The 17,584-nt window shown below is 38.1% G+C and overlaps 1 protein-coding gene and 1 long non-coding RNA gene across 2 annotated transcripts in view; one reads left to right on the top strand and one right to left on the bottom strand.

Annotated features, from left to right (window-relative positions):
• LOC120101715 (uncharacterized) overlaps positions 1 to 17,584 on the top strand; it is a 120,750-nt gene that overhangs the window by 24,497 nt on the left and 78,669 nt on the right. The gene's annotated exons all lie outside the window — the stretch shown is intronic.
• The window catches only part of Sptlc3 (serine palmitoyltransferase, long chain base subunit 3), a 130,127-nt gene that overhangs the window by 64,704 nt on the left and 47,839 nt on the right, over positions 1 to 17,584 (bottom strand). Inside the window, exons 3-5 of the mRNA NM_001106517.1 lie at positions 16,218 to 16,372; positions 15,484 to 15,632; positions 1,716 to 1,840 (exon numbers count right to left, since the gene is read on the bottom strand). Of these exons, the coding sequence (NP_001099987.1) occupies positions 1,716 to 1,840; positions 15,484 to 15,632; positions 16,218 to 16,372 (429 nt within the window). The remainder of the gene's footprint in view (positions 1 to 1,715; positions 1,841 to 15,483; positions 15,633 to 16,217; positions 16,373 to 17,584) is intronic.

Raw genomic sequence — 17,584 nt, 5'->3', positions numbered from 1 at the left:
CTCAAGATGACAGCTGTTTGTAAACCATTGTATCCTTACTGGAACATTCACAAATAGTTTTCAACAGCAAGGTTGTCTTAAGCACTAACAAGAATCTAAAGGACTGAGCTTTGACTGGAAGGCTGATATTTTGTGGAGGGCTATCCACTTGCTTGGTACCCAATTCTGTGCTACATTATTTGGATGGTCCCATTAGTTCTCCTGGTAGCCCAGGGCTTTTTATAATAAGGCATCGCAAAGTCTCACCTTGTATTCTCTTTCTTCCTGTGCCAACATCCCTTCTGTGTCAACACAGAAGCATTTGTGTTTTACAGTTAAAAACTTTGAATTTGTAAAACTGTGCACGGAAAGTCAGTGTGAGGTGAGCAGAAACTGTTACTGCTTATAAATTATGCTCATATATTTGTTTTTCTTTTAAAATGCATACATTAGGGAGGTGTTCACGAATACCCAGAATTCAGAACTACGATGGTTCACTTTTGCTTTCTGTGACCATTTGTAATTGACTTCTTCCTTATATTTTGGTTATTCACATGCAATATGTTTTAGGGTTTTGAGGTTAAAGCTAGAAAAATGGTCTTATTTTCATTAGTGAAGAATATATGTATAATTTTCTTTGGATACATTTGAGAATTATTGTAAACCTCATGATACCTCACTTCTTTGTTCTTTAGCCATGTAACTACTATAAATAAGGCAGCTGTTACTTTCAAGAAGTCCCATATTTTTTATGTTAAATGTTAATATATATTATATCAGAAGCTAATATATCATTAAAATTAACATTTCCACAACTACTCTATTTTTAATGGTGTTATCTTAATTTTTTCAATGAACTTTCACAGAATCCAATTTAAGATAACATATCACACTTAGCTGTCACTACATTTAAGAAAAACATAAATCTGATTATTCACACTTGTTTATTTAAAATGAGGTAGCTAACTTCCCATTGTTTTTCGTCGGGAGCATTCTCACACACGCTGGCATGATTTATGATATGAGGTTCTGTGTGATTTGGTGTGTGTCTTCATTGTGGATCTCTTCTCGCTTCATGAACCTGCGTTCTAGTCCCGCTTTTATGCTTTGCAATTGCAGTCCCTTCTTCATTGTTCCAAGAAACAATGTGCTCACCTATCAGTGTTCTGTTCTCCTGATTCTAGTGCAAGCATCGCAGACTATCTCAAGAAGAGCAGGTGGCTCTTATCATTCTTCATGTATGTATGCTCTAGTCCTGGAGTACCTATCCGATTTCATTTAGTATCTTGTTTCTCCGCCAGACTTCAAACACTTGAATTTACAAGGCACAGGGCTTATTCATCCTCTTATATCACATCTATGACTTCATACCACGACATGCAGAATCTCAATAATTAGTCAACTAAATGAATGAATGGATGAAATAGGAATTTTTTTGGTCTAAAGTAGTGTTTAGTAAGCACTTGCTACATGACAAATATGAAGTCCATAACACAGGCTTTTCTAAGCTACTATTAAATTTGAGCTACTATGACATTTGAGCCACATTTAATCTAGCAATTCAATAACCAGGAGTATCACAATCAAGAGAATTTCTAGACTACACTGATACATTTAACCAAAGATTTTGATGTTAGGAAAAGGACTTTTTGGGCAACACTTTTGATAAAGGACTTATTCAGAGGTGTAATTCTTGGGAATAGTACAGCAGAAGACACATGGCAAGAAATTCTTACCTTTCCAACAAATATAGGGATATTCGTCGAGTTGGTTGCGAATCCCATCCCAAAAACCATCACTGCTTCCACATTCAAGAACTTAGCCATGAGATCCTCCAGCTCGTTGTGTATATCCAAGGAACCTAAGCCGAAGTTACAGGAGGAATGACCCTCGCTTTTGAGCAAGCCCAAGTTTAAAACCTTAAATCCTACTATATGTACATCAACACAGACCTGTAGCATAGCAAGAAACTTTGTCATAGCTCCAATTTAACGACAACTCAAAGTCCACTTGCTAGAAAATGTATGTGTTAGTTTTGCAAACACAGTTCAATGTAGCCTAATGAAAAACAAAAATACTGCCTCAAACAGTGGTGGGGATAAAGTTTGCAAATATGTCAGGGCAGTGGGATTTTTTGGTTTGTTTATTTATTTATTTATTTATTTATTTATTTATTTTTGTGACAAGAATTTTGGGATTCTCTGAATGCTCTGTAATTGGATGTTGTTGAATATACATGTATATCTGCTTTGTAAAAGTCCATTGAGATATATACTTATGGCTGCTTTGAACTATATACTTATGGCTTCTCCCATATGCATTTTTGCAGTGAAATAGAACTTACAAAACACACCACAATTCCTACATCTCACAGATAATTGTTGCAATTCTCTTAGAGAGTTCATTTACTTCAATGCACACAGATTCAGCAACTTCTATAGCTACTAAGGGCAATAGTGTTTATCAATAAACAATAGTGTTTATCAAATCTTTGGAATATATTAGATACTCTGACAAGTCTGCCATCAGAATGATTTCATTTAATCTTCGACTTCCACTAGAGCAGTTACTCTTACTTTACAGAGAAGAAAAAAGTTTAAAATTGTTTAAAGAAGTTTAAAATTGTTTCAGAGAAAACCCAACAGATCATTCAACCTTACTTTGAATGCTTGTTTTACTTCTCATGACCTCTCATCCTCTCTCCTCTTCCCTCTCTTACTTTGCTTCCTCATCTTCTCACCACCTACTCTTTTTCTCTTCTCTCTTTTCGTTGACACCTTCTCTTATTACAGTTGTCCTGACTGCCTTCAAATTAGTGAGCCTCTTATCTCAACTCTCTGAGTTCTCAGTTACAGGTGTGTATCACCATACCGAGACCATAACCTTTTATATCCTTGTTTACTGATCTCTTCTTAAATATTATAACCATATTACTTCCTGCTGGTAGCAAACACTAATGCTTTCTAAATTTTGTATGTAATCGTTTTACCTTTTATAGTTACAGCAGCTCATATCATAACTACTAGCTACCTGTAGTTAGTGAAATTGCAGATCTGAGCTCTAAACTATATTTGAATGTTATTAACTTGGTTTCAACTTTAAAATTAATGTCCTTCAAAAATATTTCCTACTAAGCACATTATTAGTATTTGAATATGACTTCATTTGACTCCATTCATGGAAAATTTAGTGTGTGCATTGAGATGTAATATGGATATAAAAAACACCAGGAGATTTTGTATTGATTATATGCATTTAAATAGTAAATTTTAAATGACAGATCTTGCATTATAATTTTACTTGACATTTTCCCTGAAAGATAGATTTGGTTAGGTTTGCATGGTAAATGACGATATCCATTTAGCCTTCTGTCCAAAGTGACGACTTAAACTTTTAACTATCCTGGCAATCCTTGAGTAAGAATGACCATATGGTGGGCTGCTTCTGACACTTTGGATAAATAAATTCAGGTTTAATAATAGAAAAAAAACACAAGTGAAGAGATGTAACTTGTACCTACAGGATTTAGAAGCTGCTGTTGAGATTTAAGAAAGAGTAATATTGTTGCCATGTTAAGGCCCATTATAAACATGTTCCCTTCAATATATATTGCTATTCAGGATGAAATAACAGAATTCTATTCTCACTGGTTTGTTAGCACCATTATGCTAAAATGGTTGAAGATAAATTTTAGGAAGTATTTATTTATTTGTTTGTTTATTTATTTATTTATTTATTTATTTATTTATTTATTTATTTATTTATTTTCAGAGCTGGGGACTGAACCCAGGGCCTTGCGCTTGCTAGGCAAACGCTCTACCACTGAGTTAAATCCCCAACCCCAATTTTAGGAAGTATTAAGTGGTCAGTTCAAAGAGTTAATTCTTAATATTTTTGTATTCAATATTAAGTAGGATTTTTGAAGACTAACCATTATCCTTTTTAAAAAACCACAGTATTATACAGAAGCTGGTTGGTGGCCATCTCAAACCTGAATTCATACAGCTGTCAGAACAACATACGGTACAGTCATTCTTACTCGAGGTTCAGTGGAGCAGTTAAATTGTCACATTGGAGACATGGATTGGATGAGAAAAGAATTTATCATGCAAACCTAATGATCTGAGTTCTTTTCCCAGAACTCAGTGGAAGGAGAGAACTAACTCCATGGAATAATTCCCTGATTTCTACACATATGTCACACATACACACAAACGATAACAAAATGTACAAAAGGTTGGAGTTTTGATATAATATTTGTATCATCAAACAAAAAATATGTTTGATATATATTTGATATAGGTCAAATTGATATATTTGATATAGATCCATCAATATTTATGTCAAATAAATATGTTATACACACACCACGGAAAGAATAAATGAACTTTGAAGATGAAAACGTGAACACATGATCATGTACTGGGATTCACTTTTATTTATTCAGAAGACATTGCCTTCTAAAGGGAATGGTTCAAGGAGTAGGCAACCAAAAGGTAGGAGACTGGGCTCTCTCCATAGATCTGCTATTAACAGCTGAGTGGTCTTTGGCTATTGTCCCTGAAAGTTGGTAAAGAGATCGGAAGATAGGGTTTAGGATCTCTTGACATTACACATGCTCTTTCTTCCATATAGAGTCGTTTCCTGTCATAGTGGCTTCTCCCACTCGATTTCTCATATCCACCCAACGTGTGAGTCATTCTCCGCCTCCTTCTAGCTGCCCAAGGCAAAACTACTCAGATTAATTATATCATCACTATCTCACAATGATTAATACTACTAAGTTGATTCCAGAAATTGGAAAATCTCCATTACGAAAGGAGCACATAGTGTGCAGACAGGCACACAAGATTCCCTGACTTCCACAGATACTAAGGACATCAGAATGCTCATGGGAACAAACACTGTGATACTGTAGTAGAGTTTTTGTCCTGATGAGCACCATGCCTTCTTTTGCACTAACATTCAATATGAACCTAGGGAGTTATATGGAGGCTTTTTGTGGAGAACGAAGAGCTAAGAGTAGGGGATACAATTAGAAAGGAACCAAAGTCCAATTTTCTGAGGAACCTCCAGACTGATTTCCAGAATGGTTGTACCAGTCTGCAATCCCACCAACAATGGAGGAGTGTTCCTCTTTCTCCGCATCCTTGCCAGCATCTGCTGTCACCTGAGTTTTTGATCTTAGCCATTCTCACTGGTGTGAGGTGAAATCTCAGGGTTGTTTTGATTTGCATTTCCCTTATGACTAAAGATGTTGAACATTTCTTTAGGTGTTTCTCAGCCATTCGGCATTCCTCAGCTGTGAATTCTTTGTTTAGCTCTGAGCCCCATTTTTTAATAGGGTTATTTGTTTCCCTGCGGTCTAACTTCTTGAGTTCTTTGTATATTTTGGATATAAGGCCTCTATCTGTTGTAGGATTGGTAAAGATCTTTTCCCAATCTGTTGGTTGCCGTTTTGTCCTAACCACAGTGTCCTTTGCCTTACAGAAGCTTTGCAGTTTTATGAGATCCCATTTGTCGATTCTTGATCTTAGAGCGTAAGCCATTGGTGTTTTGTTCAGGAAATTTTTTCCAGTGCCCATGTGTTCCAGATGCTTCCCTAGTTTTTCTTCTATTAGTTTGAGTGTGTCTGGTTTGATGTGGAGGTCCTTGATCCACTTGGACTTAAGCTTTGTACAGGGTGATAAGCATGGATCGATCTGCATTCTTCTACATGTTGACCTCCAGTTGAACCAGCACCATTTGCTGAAAATGCTATCTTTTTTCCATTGGATGGTTTTGGCTCCTTTGTCAAAAATCAAGTGACCATAGGTGTGTGGGTTCATTTCTGGGTCTTCAATTCTATTCCATTGGTCTATCTGTCTGTCTCTGTACCAATACCATGCAGTTTTTATCACTATTGCTCTGTAATACTGCTTGAGTTCAGGGATAGTGATTCCCCCTGAAGTCCTGAGGATCCAGCTATACCTCTCTTGGGCATATACCCAAAAGATGCCCCAACATATAAAAAAGACACATGCTCCACTATGTTCATCGCAGCCTTATTTATAATAGCCAGAACCTGGAAAGAACCCAGATGCCCTTCAACAGAGGAATGGATACAGAAAATGTGGTACATCTACACAATGGAATATTACTCAGCTATCAAAAACAACGGCTTTATGAAATTCGTAGGCAAATGGTTAGAACTGGAAAATATCATCCTGAGTGAGCTAACCCAATCACAGAAAAACATACATGGTATGCACTCATTGATAAGTGGCTATTAGCCCAAATGCTTGAATTACCCTAGATGCCTAGAACAAATGAAACTCAAGACGAATGATCAAAATGTGAATGCTTCACTCCTTCTCTAAAAGGGGAACAAGAATACCCTTGGCAGGGAAGAGAGAGGCAAAGATTAAAACAGAGACTGAAGGAACACCCATTCAGAGCCTGCCCCACATGTGGCCCATACATATACAGCCACCCAATTAGACAAGATGGATGAAGCAAAGAAGTGCAGACCGACAGGAGCTGGATGTAGATCGCTCCTGAGAGACACAGCCAGAATACAGCAAATACAGAGGCGAATGCCAGCAGCAAACCACTGAACTGAGAATAGGTCCCCCGTTGAAGGAATCAGAGAAAGAACTGGAAGAGCTTGAAGGGGCTCGAGACCCCATATGTACAACAATGCCAAGCAACCAGAGCTTCCAGGGACTAAGCCACTACCTAAAGACTATACATGGACTGACCCTGGACTCTGACCTCATAGGTAGCAATGAATATCCTAGTAAGAGCACCAGTGGAAGGGGAAGCCCTGAGTCCTGCTAAGACTGAACCCCCAGTGAACTAGACTGTTGGGGGGAGGGTTGGGAGGGGAACACCCATAAGGAAGGGGAGGGGGAGGGGGATGTTTGCCCGGAAACCAAAGAATTATTATTAAGTATTAAATAAATTTAAAAAAATAGCCAGACTCAAATAATAAATTTATAACATGAATTTTTTACCTTATTATATAGTAGGTGTTCAAATCAACATTAATTTTAAATTATATTGCATAATGACTATGAGAATGTAAGTATTAATTTTAAAGTAGAAAAGGTATAAAAAGTTAAATAGCGGTATAATAACAAAATTATATAAATAATAATTATTTAAGTACTTGAACTTGTATTTCTAGTCAATAAAATAATTATATATTTTGAAATCCAAAAAAAAAGTTACTGAAAAAAAAAAAGAAAGGAACCAAAGCAACAAAGTAACTGGGCAGTAAATATCAATATCCAGAGAAGCCACTTAAAGATAGAAGGAGGCCAAATGAGTCAACTCAGTAACTTTCCTCATAAATCTTTCCGGCTTAGGGGATCAACTGAGTATCTATGTCACAACTGAATCACCTAGACAGATGTGGACAGATAATTAAGACAGATCTCCACCTTTGTTCTTTCTAAACATGCTGTTCCACATATTTAGCTAATTCAATCACCAAAAGTCCTCAGGATGGTGTGGGATGTGCTGTTAGGCAAACAGACAGCCAAGCAGCTATGGGATGTGCATGTGCCAAAGACTTTCTTGGGAGGTTTTCCAAAACAAGGAATTCCTTACAAATTAATAAAAACGTGGCTTTTAAAATTAAGCACATGACACTTTCTTATAACTCTAGGCTAAAAAATAAAGGATGATTCAAGAGAGCAAGCAATTGTTAGAAAGTTAAGGAGCTTCCTTTCTATAGACTTTGGGGTGTCTCCACTTAGTAGAAATGATAAGTTACAGCTGGTAGTTCAAATAGTTGGGTAGTTTTAAAAATAACATTGAACAGTCTGCCTTTGTTATATAAATACTGCCCTTTGTAAATCCCAAGAAAGCACAACTATCATCCCAGCTGAAGGAACAAACAGATGCACAATCATTTTGATTTGGCTAGTGTCAGTGGGTGTACGAATTGCTGTGCTATGTATATATTGACTCCTGTGCTTTGATGTTTTCCTTATCCAGAAGGCTATTAAAATCTGCTCCGTGAATAAAAGAATAAATATGAACTGGGTCTATGCTCTTGGCAGCTCACTAAGTGATATTTTCTGATGTCCAACATCGAGTACATTGGCATGAGTCAAGTGAATAAAAAGTAGATTCAGGATAAATGACCAATATTCTGGGCAGGGACTACATGCTTCTGTTGGATTGTTAATGATGCTGACTGGTTCACCCTCAGTCAAAATGTACAGATCTCTGGCTTTAACACTGGCATACTAACACTGATTGATATCGGTTGGGGAAGGGTATAATTGAGAAGTCCATTTCGAAGCTACCAATTCGTCCTCTGTGTCATGTGTGAAGCGATTTCCCTAACTGACTAGTCACATCTGGTCCATAAGAGCCTGTTTTCAGACTCTTTCTTAGCCTCAGCACAGGTTGCCATTTAACATGAACACCTGCCAGCTCTTCCCGTCTGCCTGTTCTAATGGTGCTGCAGATCAGTTCACATCTGTGCCACTTTGCGTGCACTGAGGCTTCCTATATCCAAGCCAGCATCAGTCCTTGTGTCTAAAGGAATCACACGGAAGTCTTTGTGTACCTGGTTCTGTTACTTGCAGTTTGTAGGTAAGCATTCAGAGAGAGATGTGAGACTAGATACCTTGTCTGGTTGCTGTCTTCAGAGACAAACAGCGGAAGGCACTTGCATTGGCATGCCTACGTAGCACTTCACTTTAAACAGAACACTCACTACCTCTTGTTAGATTAACCATTAGATAATTAGAATCAGAATGCAGGTCAAGTGTCTAAGGGAGGCATAGTTGGGTGATTGCAACACATTTTCATGGTAATGCTGGTGACAGAAGAAGTGTTAAGCTGACAAAATGATGTCTCCACTTCGTGTTTTCATTTTTAAAAGATTTGTTTGTTTAATGTATGTGTGTTCTATCTGCATGTTCTTTTGCATGCCAGAGAAGGGCATCAAGATCACATTACAGATGGTTGTGAGTCACCTTGTGGTTGCTAGGAATTGAACTCAGGACCTCTGGAAGAGTAGCCAGTACGATCAACCTCTGAGCCATCTCTCCAACCCATGCTTTTTCTTTTATTTCTGTTTTTTTCTTTTAATTTTCATTTCTTGAGAACTGCATGCATGAGTACTGTATCAAAATAATTTTCTCTCCTCTTTCTTCCCTCCAGCTCTTTCTCTCTCACTTCTTCTCAACATCATGGCCTCTTATTCTTTAATTACTATTGTTATACACACACACATTATATATACAACTTGTTGAGTTGATTTAATGTTGCTCATATGTATATGTACTTTGGGACTGCATAACCTGGGGAAGACTGATCTCCCATTCTCAGTAACCATTAATTGTCCTCAGATCTCTATCTTGGTATGTGCTTTGAGAGATTTTTCCATCCGTGTTGGCATGCCACTGGTGTTGTCTAATTTTTCAGGTTTTATTTAGGCACCACATTGTTGAGATTTCATGGATTCAGTTGCTAGTCATATATAGATGACATTATCTTGCAGCAGATTACTTTTTGATTTTTTTATATAAACATGGTATTTGCTATATATTTAGACAGTAAAATATCAAGCAAATCAACATGCTCAGTAGTTCATATAGTAACCCATGAGTGTGTGTGTGTGTGTGTGTATGTGTGTATGTGAGTGTGTGTGTGTGTGAGTGTGTGTGTATGTGAGTGTGTGTATGTGAGTGTGTGTGTATGTGAGTGTGTGTGAGTGTGTGTGTGTGTGTGTGTGTGTGTGTGTGTGTGTGTGTGTAAGGCCTCTAGAACATTTAAGCAATAGATTCTGATTCGGGGGTTATGGATATATTTCAGTTGGTAAAATACTTATGTTGCATACTGAATTTAGTCCTCAGTACTGACAAAATTAAAAACAAGACTGTAGTATTCAGGGCCTACGACTTGGTGAGAGCACTGTTGTCTTTCTCTCCCAGAAATATGCTGAGACTCACCAAGCTCTATGAAATCTAGCAAGCAGGGAGAGAATTTTCTTGACAATCAATGTTGATTTCTCAATGCCCTGAGTCCCAAACTAAGTGGTGTCTTCAGCAATATGGTCTTACCATTTAGTTTTCATGGGCAACTAAAAACAATAACAGCATCCTGTGTTGTTGGGAGTCCCTTTGAGGACTTTCTGACTAATAACTCCCAGGGAGATCCCCCTGCCTGGAATAGAGATTTTTAACTTAAGAATTCAAGTCTTGTGGGAGTAGCATAGTCTACCCATGGAGGATAGATCTATTCAAATTCCCTTTAAAACATATTATGTTTGAAAATAATCTCATCAAGTCATGGGTTTCTATTAAGCTTCTGCATAGTTTTGGTTAGTTCATGCCCTAGCCCTTTTTCTCTGCTGTCTCCCAACTCTCATGCACTTAAACCTTTAACTTTAGAGTATTTTCCTCTGTTCTTCTGTGTCACCTGTGTTCTACAGTGATGATGTAAATGATGTAAATCTCTGTTCAGCTTTTTCATTTCTGTTGTCTTCCTCACTCCCTTGTTTTCTCACTTCCATTCCTTTCCATGTTTGAATCTTTCTGCCTCTGGAATTCTCTCTATTTTCAGTGAAAATATCAAGCAAATTAACTTGCTCACTGGCTCACATAGTAACACCTTTGTATGTGAGCATGTCTCTCTCTCTCTCTCTCTCTCTCTCTCTCTCTCTCTGTGTGTGTGTGTGTGTGTGTGTGTGTGTGTGTATGTGTGTGTGTGAGATTTAAATCTGGATTCCACAGGAGAGATAACATGAAATGCTTATCTTTTTGAGACCAGGTTACTGCACTGAGTATAATTTCTTTTCCAGTTCCATCCACTTACCTGAACATTTTATGATTTCATTTTTCTTTACATCCAAGTAAAATTCTGTTATCTACACATTCTACATCTTATCATCTATTTGTCAGTTAGTGGACATAAATTGATTGCACCATTGTAAATATAGCAACAGCGAATTATGGATCTCCAAGTGTCTTTGTAGTAAGATACAATATCCTTTGGTATATGCCCAGGAGTGGCAAACTAGACTTTGAGTTCCAGTTTTCCAAGAAACCTCCAGACTGATATCTAAAATGGCCACACTAGTTTACACTCTGGCCAGCAGTGTATAAATGTTTCACCTTAAGTACATCCTTGCTAATATTTGTTAGCATTTGTATTCCTAATGAAGGTTGTCGTGAGTCAAGTACACAAATCTAGCAGGGAGAGGAGGTGAGTTGAGGGCACCAGAAGGAGTTAAAGGGAGGTAGTATTGGGTAATACTTTATGTATACCAGAATTATAATTTCATGTACTCTTCTGTATCACAATTTTTTATCCTTATTCTTTTTGTCAAATTAGTAAAACTGGAAACCTCAGTCTTATCTTGCAAAAGTACAGAGCAAAGAGTTCCTCAATTACTTACTGAATCTTGAATGAGTAGGCCTTTGGTTTTACCTATGAGCACTTTGGTATAATGCAATGTACTCTTTAGTGATATCCAGGAGAATTAGTCTTAGGTTTGAGATCTCAGCATATGGACCCTAGTAATGGCAAGTCATTAAAAATTGTGCCTGGACTGTGTTTTTTACCTTCTTGAGTCAGAAGGTAGAAGTTTATCTGCAAATTATCAACTTCTGAGAATCTCTACTTATGTCACTCCAGGTGTGCCTTTTTAGGCATGTATGTACTGAGGTAAAATTATTGGCACGTCACATTGACATATAATACTTGCTTTGCTAACCTACAGGGTTAGTTTTAATACTTTTGGAGATATCTGTGCCTTTTGAAATCTGGCTTGTGTATAATACCTAATGTTGTCAGGGGAAGGGCAATTGCATTGCCAGAACTCTATTAGGTCTCAGGAAATTGACAAAAGGCTTTCAGAAACCAAGACATATTTTCAGGTTTCTACTCTGAAACAATTCCTCTGAGAGTACCCTATTCCTTACAAGGACCCTTAGAGAAAAATAAAGAGACTTGAGCAGAAGCCAAGGCCATTTCATTAATCAGAACTTACAATAATTTGGTCTGACACCATTTTTGAAAAAGGGGTTTGCTATATAAGTAAAATAACTGGAATGGAGAATCTTTGTAACTTCTATAATGAAATTAATTGTTATAAACATCTTTGTGGCATTGATTTGCATAAAATTATTTTCATTTAAAAATCTCTTGTAGTAGTTTGCCTTGTGCATGCTAGGAAAGTGCTCTACCCCTGAGCTATCTCCCTAGCATACTTATCCAGGAGTCACTTAACAAAAAGGATCTCTACCTTATAGCAATTTCTTAAAACTACTCATTCCAAAGAAACTTGAACATCTTAAGTCAATATTTATTTAAAGTGTCTTCTGATTTTTACTGATTTGCAGCTCCAAGCTGGCCTTTTCTTCAGAAGTTTGAATTAGTGAAACTATATATTTCCTATTTAGCTTCAAATCACGTGACAAAAACCAGAAAGAGATGACTTGGTCATTGAAGTGAGTGAGAGTACAGGACTAGTCGTGAAGTTATGCTGCAGCGGAAGGACAGAGGAATTACATACTAGTGGTAAAGGGCAGAGTTCTTAAACTGAACAGAAAGAGATTTCAGAAAAGTAGCATATCACTAATAACACAAGCATTGCTGCTGGAACTCAGATGGAAATGTGTCCTAAGCACATCCTTTTGTGTTTTTATTGGGTCCTAAGTCAATGTGATCTTTTCATTTTGATGATTTGAAAAATAAAAGTATCAATGGCTGCACCCCAAAACTATAATTATAGTTGAAGGAATGTGCCCAAATGGACATGTGTTTAAAGTAAGCAGGATTTCTTTTTCCTTTCCTTACCTTTCCCTCCCCTCCTCTCCCCTCCCCTCCCTTCCCCTCCCTTCCCTTCTCTTCCCTTCCATTCCCTTCCTTCCCCTCCCTTCCCTTCCCTTCCATTCCCTTCCTTCTCTTCCCTTCCATTCCCTTCCTTCCCCTCCCTTCCCTTCCATTCCCTTCCTTCTCTTCCCTTCCCTTCCCCTTCCTTCCTTCCTTCCTTCCTTCCTTCCTTCCTTCCTCTTCCTCCTCTTCTTCCTCTTCCTCCTCTTCCTCCCCTTCCTCCTCTTCCTCTTCCTCTTCCTCTTCCTCTTCCTCCTCCTCCTCCTCCTCCTCCTCTTTTTTCTTTTGAGACAGGGTTTCTCTGTGTGGCCTTGGCTGTCCTAGAACTAACTTTGTAGTCCAGGCTGGCTCCCCTCCCACCTCCAAGTGCTGACAATTCACCAAGTTGACATGAGCTCTTATTGACACTAAGTATTGCTTTTGTAAAATTCCATGTATTTTCTGAGATTTGAACTTGTGATTTGATTAAGAGTGCCAGGTGATACTACAGCATCACATACGGCATTGGGATTATGTGCAAATGATGTACTTCTTCTGTCATCTAGTCATAACCTTGCTGTGTGCAGAGGAAGAAGGATGAAAAACCCCCATACATTTTGGTAGAACTAAATGTGAGAAAGGAAGAGAAACAAAAGAAATGTTTCTCTGTGGTTTCTCCAAAATTAACCTTTCCTGGGTTTGAAGACATGGGCAAGAGCATGTGTCAGAATATGTTCAAAGATTTCAACTAACTCACTTCATTGATTTTTTGGGGGGGTGTTTCTTAGCTACTTGCCATTTTCCACTTACAGATATTATCTGCCAGTCATATGTGTTTATGCTAAACAAAGTAAAAGACTACTGGACGTTGGGAAAGTCAGCCATGCTATCTAGTTTCTGGTAGTTCTCAGACTATGAGGAATTCTTTTTAGGAGGCAAACCTGTTGCTGTTCAATTTGCAACATTTGACATTTTCTTAAGACTATGAAGCATGTTTTCTTTTTTTTTCTTTTTTTTTCTTTTTCTTTTTCCGGAGCTGGGGACCGAAACCAGGGCCTTGCGCTTGCTAGGCAAGCGCTCTACCACTGAGCTAAATCCCCAACCCCTGAAGCATGCTTTCTAACAGTTACTTGAAATTATTTCAGATGAATGGCTTCCGGAATAATGATTTTCATATTTTTTCATGTCAATATTACTTTTATGTTTCAGGATGCTTTCAAGTAAACTCTTTTTGTTTATTTATTCCATCACCTATGGTCTTCATATTTCATCCTGGTTTTTTATGATTAGCATAGGTAGCTTATCTTTGGGTCTTTCATTATTTGCACGACACATATTAACATCCATGTCTTAGAATTTGGCTCAGGAAAATGAATGAGAGAGATTCAGGTTATGAACAGATAGTATAAGAATGAAAACTTACTCCTGCTTAATATCTCTGGGTTTGCTGACATGTACAAATAGGATTATGTCTGTATGTGGCCTTTTCTGGTGGCAAATCATTGTCTGTGTCCAGCTGCCCTTTTAATTTGGCTTCTGTCTACTATGATAAAAGATGTTCTCTTTCACTGAGTTGAAGCATTATTATCTTTGAGACTGTCTTCTGATTTGATTATTCCTAGCACTAGTACTGGTATCACTAGCTCTTGAAGTAACATCCCAAGAAGTCACTAACTCTGTGATTTTTATAGCTCAGTTTATTCCTCTGGTGTTTGCTTAAACATCCAACGAAACATTATGGATGTCTCCTGTCTAAGTGGGGTAGAACTGCTGCTTCCCAGGGACCTAGTGCTACCTCATTTACCCTCCTAGTTCAAAGGCCAAATGGAAATTAGAAAGATATCCTTAACTAAAAAATATGAGCAGTTATGATTGGCTCTGGAGTTTTAGCTACTATTTTTTTTTATTAACTTGAGTATTTCTTATATACATTTCGAGTGTTATTCCCTTTCCCGGTTTCCGGGCAAACATCCCCCTCCCCCCTCCCCTTCTTTATGGGTGTTCCCCTCCCCATCCTCCCCCCCCTTGTCGCCCTCCCCCCCAACAATCTACTTCACTGGGGGTTCAGTCTTAGCAGGACCCAGGGCTTCCCCTTCCACTGGTGCTCTTACTAGGATATTCATTGTTTAGCTACTATTTTATAAGCATCACACACACATACACACACACACACACACACACACACACACAAACACGAACAAGTTTAGTTGGTGTTATTCCACTTAGAGAATTGTGTTCATCCCAGAAGCTATAGGATATCAATTAAAAAGAATCCCAAATGCCAGATGTTTTGGCCACCTCCCCATGAGTTATTGGTCATAGGTGTCCCAGAGACCCCAAGACAAAGGAAACCATTGTCAGTGTTCTTGATTGCTCACCAGAATTTGATGGTAAGATCCTATTGATGAAGACAACACACCATTGATCAAAGAAAATAGAGAAATTAAGTTGGTAATGACTGGGATACTGGCTAGCACTAGCGGTTTTTCTTCTTTTACTTTTTTCTCCTCCTCCTCCTCTTCTTTCCTTTTCCCCTCTTGCCCCCTCCTCCTCCTCCTCTTTTTCATATTCAATTTTATCACATTTATTTGAGCCACACAGCCTTGACACAATCCTGATTTGATATGTAGTACCATGAATCTGAGAATCAAAAGGACAAAATTCCAAACTAATCAATTTACTTACCCATTTCATTTCTGGTGCTGGCCACACCTACGCCATACTTTTCTATAGTGTCTTTAACTTTCTCCATTGACTCATTGTATTTTGATGCAAGGCCAAGGTAGTTGTAGGAGGCCATGTTGATAACATTTTTGATAACTTTTCCAGTATGCCTGTAGGGAAATGAGGAAGTGAACACATGGGTCTATCTCACTTAATATTCTACTGTCTCAAAGACTTCAGTTTGGTACAAGCCTCACATTGTCCTTTCCGTTTTAACCTGTATTGTCTATGGGATAATGTGTTCTTTTTTATTAGGCAAATATAACCTGGTAGTGAGACACAGCATTAGTGAAAGTTCCTGGTCTCTGCATATTACTAGGCAGTGATTGATTTTATGACATTCAAGTTCTGGTTGAAAGTGCTACAAATCCTTCTAAAGAAAAAAAAAAGACCACAGCAGTCACTGAGTCTATCATTGAGAAATCAGGAAGGTACAATTTGACAAGAAAGTTGACAAAGACTTTTCAAGGTTGGCTCTATTTGTGTCTAACCTTAATTATTATAGACTGTGAAGGAACCACTTTGTCAGCTTAAGTTCCTTTCTTTCACCATATCATGAGAAACTGCAAAGGGCTCATAAGTAGTGCAAGATCAACCTCATTCACACCTTGGGTTTTTCAGATCCGTAACCTTGTATCCATGCTGGAGTTTCACTGAAACTCTACCCATTAAACCCTTGCAGCCGGATGCTTCACCTGAATGTCCAGTTATAGTCATCTGTCACTTTTTCCATTATGTCAAAGTTAGGTACTGGGACACTGCAGACGGTGTGACTCCAGCTGTCTCTGATTCTCATGTAAAGGTTTCTTGTATAAAAGTTCTCAAAGTCCTGATACAGCGGCACAAAATCCTGTTATGACAGAAGTGGAGGTAGAAGGTTAGTTTTAGCCTTTTTTATTTTCATTTTTAAAAAGATCTTATTTGCAATTGATATCTGAGAGAAGAGGAAGAACCTAGTTAATCAATGAAGAGGGCTTTTGTTGAGCAAGGACAGATGGATGGGGGAACAAATGGAGCTCATAAAACTGTGGGGCCTCCATGCCTGAAGAACCTGTCTCTTAACATGAAAGAAAAATGTGGCCTCTGTGGCACATGTCTGTAATCATAGGTATTTAGGTGGCTGAGTTAGGAAGATTACACAATCAAAGCTGGCCTATGCCACAGAGTAAATTTAAGACTAGCCTTAGCAATTTAATGAGAGAGAGAGAGAGAGAGAGAGAGAGAGAGAGAGAGAGAGAGAGAGAGAGAGAGAAAGAAAAGTAGAATCAAATGGCTGGCAAGGTATCCCTGTGATAAACTTTATATATAAGGTCCTAAATTCAGTCCTCAGTGCTGGGAAGTAAAAAAAGATAAACAAAGATGCTAGTTGAATTAAAGAGAAGGTGGCAGAGACAAGGAAGCTTGCTTGTTTGTTTGCTTTAAGAAGTGGTTATTTCAGCTATAGGGTTGGGATGCTCAAGCAGTTAAGTTGGAAAAGTAGTTGAATTATTGGTATTATTAGTCTAAATAGATTCATGTGCTATATTTTCAGAAGTATGGGTGAATGTGAACTATGGCAGGAGTTCTCACTAATCATGAGAAACTTGATATTGATTTGAGGAAACAATTTGAAGACCGTTGGCAAAACTGTTGTTGGCAGGTAGCTAGCTGTGATGTGCTGAGGTCCAGGAACTGAAATGACAAGGTTGTGGAGGGACCAGATCTCTCTTGTAGCAGAGATACCAGCTTATGTCCTTGTACAAAATGTCACCCATGAATGTAAGATCTGCAGATGACCTGAGGTTCAAAGCAGAGAATCTTAATATCTAGAGTCACAGAACTTATGGAATATCTTTATATATTAAAGGAAATTATTGGAATGACTTATAGTCTGCATTCTAACTAGCCCAAAAATGGACATTTATGAATGGAAAGTCCAAGAATCTAGTAGTTGTTCAGTCCCATGAGGCTAGGTGTTTCAGCCAGTCTTCTGTATAAGCTGGAATCCTGAAGAGGTAGGTTCCAACAGAAATGCTGGCAAGTAAGTGCAAATAGGCAGAGAAGAAGGAAGTCTTCCTTCTTC

This window comes from Rattus norvegicus, chromosome 3, assembly GCF_036323735.1.
Source record: "Rattus norvegicus strain BN/NHsdMcwi chromosome 3, GRCr8, whole genome shotgun sequence".
Classification (NCBI taxonomy): domain Eukaryota; kingdom Metazoa; phylum Chordata; class Mammalia; order Rodentia; family Muridae; genus Rattus; species Rattus norvegicus.
This window is presented reverse-complemented; position numbering and strand designations above follow the sequence as displayed.